Source organism: Musa acuminata, chromosome BXJ1-8, assembly GCF_036884655.1.
Source record: "Musa acuminata AAA Group cultivar baxijiao chromosome BXJ1-8, Cavendish_Baxijiao_AAA, whole genome shotgun sequence".
NCBI classification, from domain to species: domain Eukaryota; kingdom Viridiplantae; phylum Streptophyta; class Magnoliopsida; order Zingiberales; family Musaceae; genus Musa; species Musa acuminata.
The window spans coordinates 37,360,947-37,369,597 of NC_088334.1; the positions used below are offsets into that span (position 1 = coordinate 37,360,947).

Sequence of the window (8,651 nt, forward strand, 5' to 3'; positions counted from 1 at the left end):
GAGGACGCCGGGGGGGGAGACAGGTGCGGCGGTGGGGGAATTCGTCGGCGCCGGGTTCGGGGGTTTCACCGGTGCGGGTGTCGGGCCTTGGGCGAAGGAGGTCGCGACGAGCAGCATGATCGAAAGGAGAGTTCGGCTAAGCGAAGGGAGGCAGACGCCATCTCCACCACCGTGAGACCCAACAGATCCAAGTCGAGATCGGGAGGGCGAAGATTGAAAGTCGAGTAAGGGCTTCGAAGGAACAATGTCGAAGTGGGAGTGCGAAGGATATATAGTGGAGAAGAAGCGAGATAAGCAGCCAACTTAAAAGAACAGACGAGCAAGTAGACTCGTCCTCAATCGTCCGATCGATGCTAAGCACGGTTCAGATTCATTAATCAGAGGGCCGCTGACACCGTTTTTGAATACGACCGTTAGGGTCAGTGAAAGGGAGACAACTTAGCGTGACAAGTGGTGTGGTGGATGAAATCATTGGGGTATATGTCTTTCTTCTTTTTTCCGTTAGTTTCCTATGATATTAGAAATTAAAATTTCGATGAATTTAATCATTTTTAAATAATTTTATTTTATTTACATTTTTGTATTGCATGAGCAGGTGGACAGCACAGGGGGGGGTGCGTTGTTCATGTAACCAGCTGTCGTGAGGCAGCAGTCGTTCATCGTGCATCAGACGGCCAAGAAATCGAGGTTTGGTGACAGCGGATGGGGTGGTGGCAGTTGTGGACGCGCCGTTGAACGAAACTAGCAAGCAATGGATGAGAAAGGAGTGTGAGGCGCGCGCTTCTCCCGGCAACGTTTTGCCGCCAAAAGACTGTCACTTGGCCCGCAGACTCTCTGGATTTTGCATTCTACCGAAATGTGCGTAGATCTAAAGTCTTGCTGACAATGCCCTACAGTCTTTCTTTCGGTAGGTTGTGGGATCATAATACAGTTAATTCTTTCACACGGTTGACCTCACAAGAACTCGAGACAATTTCGTGTACTGATGACAACTGAAGTGTCTGCTTCTTTATTATGACTCTGCAGCCACCAGTGACTACATGCTTTGTTTGACGTACCTTGCAAAGACAGAATGGAACACAGAAACAGCTTCCCCTGCGGATTAATAGACGCACCTCACTTCTCTGTGCACGATTCTTCGGGGGCCTATAAGCTGCTTTATGGAACAGCACCTACAAATCATGATGTTGATATGGTCTTAACAATATTTTTTGCTACAAGAACAGTGAGCAGTGCATCATAGCTTTAATGGAAGGAAAAGTAAGATCAAGACAGATAACAAGAGGCTTCGTAGCCCAAATCAGGAACACCAATCGTTTTCTAGGGCCCGGCTTTCGCTCTTGAGAATGAGTCAAAATAATTCGGATTAACATGCATCAAATCTAATTGTAAGTTGTAGGTCAAATTCATCAAATCTCATTTTCTTGCTTCCACCACGGAGGCACAGATATTTATTTATTAATTTTATAATAAATGCTCAACATCTGCACAAAAATTGATCATGTTAATTTATTTTTACTTACTCATGACCCAAGTCTGATGAATTAATTGATCAATAATTTCATTTTGATCCTTCAACCGTGGATCAAAATACTTAAACAGGAGTTAACATAGTACACTCATCAGGTTCATATAAACTAATCATACACATTACCCACTTTCGATGTGGGACTAATGAGATGTTACAACTCTATGATGAATAAAATAAATATCATCACTAGACATGATAATTAATTTTAAAAATCAAAATATAAAATGGCCAAGTGGTGTTCATGCTATTCACTCTGATGAGTCAGATTGGGTTGAAACTTGAAATTGCTAGCAAGGATTTCTCCTCTCATTTCTATTCCATTTAATGCAACCAAAAGCATATATATATATATATATATATATATATATATATATATATAGAGAGAGAGAGAGAGAGAGAGAGAGAGAGAGAGAAGGAGTAGCCTTGAACAAGTAATACGCACGAATCAAAGAGTGAAATGGTTTTCTTCTGCATGCAGAAGCATTCCACTCTCAATTATGAATGCTTCTTCTCAGCATGTCTCCGAACCTTCGAAGGATTTGCCTCTTCTTCAGCTTCTGCCGTATCGGGGAATCCCACCCGTTCTCCATGCCATTAAGCTGCTTCCTGTCGACTTGGTTGCTGGAAGAATGCAAGCTCTTCGTCGTCAACGAGCTCTTCTCTGCCACTGCGACGACCTCCTCATCCTTCTTCTGCCTGGGCGATTCCACCAGGTCAAGTATCGACCCCTCGAACCTGTCGGAGTCCCCCAGCGACAGTCGACGCCCGCTCTCCGTCAACGGGTCTTCGTGCTTCCAATTCTCCGACGGATACTTCGCCATGGTTTTACGGACTGCGCTCCCGCTCGCCGGTGTTCGTGGACTTCTGAAGGCGTCCTTATCAGAAGAATTGCTTGTGGAGCTCAAGTCAATCGACGAGGACGCGACGAGCAAACTCTGCAGCTCCTTTACATTGTCGAGGGCAGCTGCTTCGCTGGCCTTGAGGCATTCCAACTCCTGCGCCATGTTCTCCAGGGAGTTGTCCTTCTCGGTGAGCATGTCTTGGAGCTGGGAATTTTCTTTCCGAGCAATCTCCAAAGCTTCCTTCACCACCGAAGCCTCGTTGACGGCCTGCTTCAGGATGTCTCGCAGCTTGGAGATCTCTTGCCTCGCCGATTTGTGCAGATCGGCCAACTTCGCGTTCTCTTGCTTCATGTTGATGATCTCGTCTTCGCACATCTTCATGCACTCCAGGAACCCCGTCTCCTTCGCGTTCCACGCGGCGAAGGACTCCTCCGCTTCCGACTTGAGCCTCTTGGACTCCTCCGTCGTCACCCGAAGCTTGTTCTCCGTGCGCTTCAGCATGACCTTAAGGCGCTCTGCCTCTCCCCTCGCATTCTCTAGCTCGCACTGCGTCTGGCAGAGCTTCTCCTTCATCCAACTGGACTCCGTCGTGACTTCCTTGAGGACCAAAGCCAGATCATCCATGGCCTTCTTGCTCTTCTCTTCCGCAGCCAACGCCAACCTCAATTCGGTTCTCAGCGCGCCGATCTCCTGGCTGCCGCGAGCGACTTCCGGCGTGACGCCCTTCTCGACGGTGCTGGCCTTGGGCCCTGCGGAACTCTCTAAGATTCCGATGCTCTCGTTGAGAGACCTTATCTCCAATTTGGCTTCTTCCAGCAATATCTTGGTTTGCTCGAGCTGTTTGGTCTGGCACGTGAGGGACTCGAGCATTCTTCTTTCTGATTCCTTGGCTTTCTCCAGCTCAGATTCTAACATCTCCAATCTGGCCTTCGAGTTCGCCTTGTTCTCCTCCTCAGAAAGCATCCTCCATTTCATCTCTTCCAACTCTTCCAGAGCCTGGCAGCGCTCTCGTGCCACATTTTTCAGCTCTTCTTGCAGCTGAAGCAGCTTCTCTTCCGTATCCATAGTTTCACCACGTCATTCGATCTAAACCCTAATTCTCTTGCCGAATGGCTGTAGGAAACAATGTTTACTTGACCAAAGAACGTTCTTTTCTATGCGCTTTCGGGAGAGAAAGCTCTTAGGGAAGAAGACAACCGCACGACCGGACACGGAGACAGGGCTGCTGCGAGCCACGCACGGGAGCTTGCGTGAGATGCAGTTTCAATTTGGCAAAAGACTCGTTACAGATATCAAGTTGGAAGGAGAAGAAAGGACGATGAAATCAGAAGAGGAAGCTTGAGATGCCTGCGCCAGGGAACGACAGGCATGACACCAAATCAAAGTGGGGGGTACTCCTCCTTTGTGTTCTCCGCGAAGATTGAGGAGAAGAAAATAGAAAGCGAAGGGGGAGAAAACGAGGGAGAGAGAAGGTAGGAATCTTGTTTTGTGGGAGGCCGTCCCCTCGGCCGCTCCGCCAAATTTGGCGGAGAGCCTCCGCGATGGCATTGCCTCCTCCGCTGCTCCGCCTACTTCGTTGGACGACCGCGTGACGGCCGCACGACAAGGATCCACGAAACATAAAAATTCCTTGCCGACGTGGCGGCCTATCGTTGGTGGATCACCTGGAGCGTATCATTTGAGGTGAATAGAACTGCCACATCGACCACGGTAGTACCCGACACCGTAGTCCTTCGAACCGTGCTTTTCCTTGCCCACGTAGGATGCGAACGTTACTTCCTTTCTCGTTGTCCAATGGAAAGCCGAGCTGGTGACATGTGGTGAGTCTTTTCTTTCAGCGGATCCCTAAAGGAGGAAGAATACCCTGCCACGTCCCATCAGTGAATGACGTCATGAAACGAGATGGTGGACTTCGATCATGGCCGTTGGATCTCACAATCTGACGGCTTCAGTTAGAAGTTAATGCCCAAGCATGGGCGGGACGGTCAAAAGTTACTGTCGGTCAACCAAAACCTTTGTATGTGGCCTTATTTTAAGGGGAAAACAATGGGGACCTCTCGCCAAAAAGGAGGCAAACGATCACCGAGCGATCACGTGACTCTTTCCCCTCCCTCCCTCCTTCCTCTTTGAGTTGTCGTTATGTGCGGTCTCCAAAACGCGGCTTTTTGACGGTCCACATCGCTCTCGGTCCCCCTGTCACTGTCACTCTCGCACTGTGCTCATCTTTGGGCCACCAACCTATCATATCAAGGTAATATGAAGGCAAATTTCGCTTGAATTCGAACACTGTTAGATGATGCTTATTGTACACTTAGAAAAAGGAATAAAGGTAGAGAGACATTCACGGGAAAGTGTTCATGGAGAAGACCCATCGTTGCTCGGGCACCACCGCGGCTGCGAATGCCAGCTCCTTAAACTGTGATGCTAATGCTGGTACTCTCAGCGGCGATGGCGGCAAGACGAGGAGCAACGGCATACAAAGTTCACTCAAGTCCCTCAACAGAGCCTCTTATAAGATCTCCAAGCCCCTCCCCAGAAACCCCGTTGCTGACCCTACCCCCGTCGCTGCTCGGGCCGCTCCGGTCCCCAAGCTGCCGGAGACGGCGGCCGGTGGGGGTGGGGGTCCGCCGTACCAGCCGCAGCCGCCAGTGTACAACATCGACAAGAACGACTTCCGCGACGTCGTCCAGAAGCTCACCGGATCCCCCGCGTACCACCAGAGCCGCCCGCAGCCCGCGGAGGTCCCGCCTCTGCCCCCCCCTCGTCCTTGTTCGGCCGGCCCCCCCTCCCGTCTCCACCGCATCCGTCCGCCGCCCCTCGCCCAGCTCTCCCCGCGCCAGACTCCCCCGGTTCCGGCTCCGCCGCCCCTCTCCCCTCTGCCGCCGCTCCCGGCCGTCAGCGCCGCGGCGGAGTCGCCGATCTCCGCCTACATGCGTCGCCTCCGCAGCGTCGGCGTTCCGTCCGCCCTGGCCCTGTCTCCCACGTTGGCGCCGACCTTGCCGCTGGGTATGGGCTGCCTTCTGTCACCGCGGACGGCATTTCAGATGATGATAGCGGCTCCGGGGATGCAGTTCCCGGCCTCCCCAGGGGTACAGCTGGCGAGCCCCAGATTGGGAGATCCCTGATGCCCATGGCTCTCGTCGCCATCGGCAAAGGTTATCCTTTTTCAGAAGAATTTTAGTGTACATTAAAAATATGGTCTTTCTTTCAGAATTGAATCAGCCTTTGATGTCTGCAACCTAAAAAGATTGTTATCGTCGACTGCAATCCGAAGGTCAAAGCCCCTTTCCAATCTGCTGATACTAAATGCCATAGAAACCAAAAGAGTGAAATGGTTGCTTTGATGTAATATACGAAGTTCATCAATTCAATATGTTATCTTCTTCTCAGTATTAGGCATTTCTGCGTATTATGGTAGTTGGAGTGTCATTTTCATACCGAGTGGCATAATAATGCTGAGGCAGTGGGCCTGATGAGTGTGGAACATTGACTGAGGAATTGTTCTTCCCTTGCATATCTGTTCCCTCTGTTCGTCATCTATTTCCTGCAGTACAAACTCGAAAGCTTTGAGGTGATGCAGAAGTATTTAGATTTCATGAAACGTAAAAGAATTGGGTGGATCGATGACCCGCTTATCAGATTAGAACGCATCCCACACTTGATATTAGCGAAAAGGCTTCACAGGTCGCCATAGATCTCCTTTTGTACTGCAAACTCTTATAACTTCATTACACCGTTGGCGATATGGGACTAAACGATACGTTGGAGGACTCATTCCTCGTATCCCAAGAAAGACAGAGATCTGATACTGATAGTTCTGGGAACCAAATAAATGGCGACAATTTTGGTGATACTATCAGAAGTCATAATAGAAATTGGTTTTTTTTTATTTTTAATGTAGATGTAGATAAAAGAAGTAATAGTAATTAGAGAAAACTTGTCCCATTGGTGTTGTTGATTTTGGTTATTTGATACGTTGATAGATGTTGATTTTAGTTATTTGATACGTTGAAGAGATCGAATTCCTTTTGGGAATAGGCGGTTTCTCTCTTCTCCAGAGCAATATAAAGAGGAGCTCTAATTGCTGGTTCAGTAAAAACTGAACTGGATTGATCGTTTCGACCTATGAAACAATGGATTCTCTCTCCTTTAAACACTAGCGAGTACGGAGTACTTTCGGAAATCGGTCATGCCAATCACTATTTGGTGTTTTACCTTTTGTCTCCTCTCCTCTCCTTCAGTGAAGCCAATGGATTCAAACCACTTTGAAACCAATCAAATCACAAACAAGTAAACTTTCTATTAAACACAAACAAAAAATAGCTTCCTCCTTTCCATATAACAGATAATATAAGTTTTATGTGAAAGTCAATGTTGTGTATCGATGGTGCATTTCGATACCACGATACGAAATTAAGATAACATCAAATAAGTATCATCAGGATGTCTATATGTCATTTTTCAAGGATATCCCTGTGTATGTATTCTTCTCGTATCAACTTAAATATATAATCTATATAGATAAGTGGAGCAGATGGATCCATGTGTATTCTTCTCATGTCAACTTAAATGTGTAATCTACGTATCAACTTTTGATCATCCTCCAAGCGAGGAATTGTCTGTACTTTCCAACCTCACTCATGTCGATAATTGATCTATACTAAAATTCTATTTTTTAGATTAGAAAAAATGGTGGAGCAGCATGATTGATCCTTGTCTTCTCTTCATCATATTTAATTTTGTCCCCTCCACCTATCACACGAAAAAATCCTTTTTTTTTTTTTTTTTTTTTTCAGAGTTCCAACTTTGGTTGATTAGAATTTATTCTCATTGTGGGCTCGATTTTTAGCAGATCATTTATATACTAACTATTATATTTTGTAATTCATTATAATTGGATATAAGATATATATAATATAACTAATTGGATTCTGATGAAATATATTGATAATAGAAAAGAACTCCACTTAAAGTATGATTATTTAGGAGACAACTGGGAGGAACTCTCCTAATTGTTTATGTTAGGATCAAGAGCACTAAGAGGGGGGGGGGGGAGGGGGTGAATTAGTGCAGCGGAAAATTTTCGACGATTAAAACTGCGTTCGTAGGTTGAAATCCGATTCCAATGTAAAAGTCATTTCGTGTAGATAATAACTTTGAAAGATTACGGAAATGTATTTGAAGTAAAGTAAGGCAGGAAGTTTGCAGTTAAGATAGAAATCGGAATATAAGCGTAAACTGAAATATGATGTTCGTATGATAAAACCGATTTTTGATATAAAACCGTTTTCGGAAACTTAACTTGAAAGTGAGTTCGTAAAAGAGTGCAGCAAAAGTAAAGAGGAAGTAAAGCACATATGGAGGTTTGCAGTAAGGTAAGCAGTAAGAATAAATGCAAACCAGAGAGCACCGTAATTTTAAAGTGGTTCGGTCAATCTTGACCTACATCCACTTTTGGCTTCCTCCTCCGACAAGGTCACCAACGTCCACTAGAGGCCTTCCTTCAATAGGCGAAGGCGAACCACCATTTTACAGATTTACTCCTTTTGATGGGCTTAGGAGACAACCCTTACAAAATTTCTCTCCTCTCTTGAAAGATGAAAACTTGGAAGAAAAGAGGGAGGAGGACTTCTAGCCTTTACAACACTTTTGAGCTCTAAAAATCATAGAGTAAGATTGGATTTTCGGTGCCCTTTCATGCAGGAAAGGGTGGGGTATATATAGGCCCCAAACTAGTTTGAATTTGGAGCTCAAAAATATCTTTTCTCAGATTTCCGGGGTCCTGGCGGTACCACCTCCTAACTAGGGCGGTACAACCGCCTGGTAGCTCGGAGACTAAGCTTCTGGGCGGTGCCACTGCTTGACAAGGGTAGTTGCACCACCCAGTCTCGCTCAGAGACTGAGCCCTAGTGGTGCCATCGCCTGACTGGGGCGGTTGCACCGCTTGGCAGAGCTCGGAGACCGAGCTCAAGCGGTTCCACCGCCTCTCAGGGGCGGTTGTGCCGCCCAGTCTCGCTTGGAGACTGAGCCCAGGTGGTGCCACTACCTACCTGGGGCGGTTGCACTGCCCAGCTTTCCTGGGAGACCCTCTCTTGGGCGGTGCCACCGCCGACCCTGACGGTGCCACCGTCGACCCTGACGGTGCCACCGTCGACCCTGACGGTGCCATCGCCTAGTAGGAATTCTGGTCCGAATGGATTGATCCATTCGGCCCAATTTGGGTCTGTCAAGGGCCCAATTGCCCCCATATTAAGTTAATGAGATCACCTCCCACTCCT

At 47.3% G+C, this 8,651-nt stretch overlaps 2 protein-coding genes across 2 annotated transcripts; one reads left to right on the forward strand and one right to left on the reverse strand.

Annotated features, from left to right (window-relative positions):
* Nucleotides 1–1,944: 1,944 nt before the first annotated feature.
* On the reverse strand, nt 1,945–3,438 carry LOC135680330 (WEB family protein At3g02930, chloroplastic-like). Its single transcript, XM_065194211.1, has one exon. The coding sequence runs from the start codon at nt 3,436–3,438 to the stop codon at nt 2,023–2,025; it is 1,416 nt and encodes a 471-aa protein (XP_065050283.1). The 3' UTR covers nt 1,945–2,022.
* Nucleotides 3,439–4,656: 1,218 nt separating this feature from the next.
* On the forward strand, nt 4,657–5,762 carry LOC135587770 (VQ motif-containing protein 9-like). Its single transcript, XM_065079525.1, has one exon. The coding sequence runs from the start codon at nt 4,731–4,733 to the stop codon at nt 5,496–5,498; it is 768 nt and encodes a 255-aa protein (XP_064935597.1). The 5' UTR covers nt 4,657–4,730; the 3' UTR covers nt 5,499–5,762.
* The last annotated feature ends 2,889 nt before the right edge of the window (nt 5,763–8,651 follow it).

What these genes read in the sequence shown, in the direction of transcription:
- LOC135680330 (XM_065194211.1), bottom strand. Translation starts at nt 3,438, where the DNA reads ATGGATACGGAAGAGAAGCTGCTTCAGCTGCAAGAAGAGCTGAAAAAT.
- LOC135587770 (XM_065079525.1), top strand. Translation starts at nt 4,731, where the DNA reads ATGGAGAAGACCCATCGTTGCTCGGGCACCACCGCGGCTGCGAATGCC.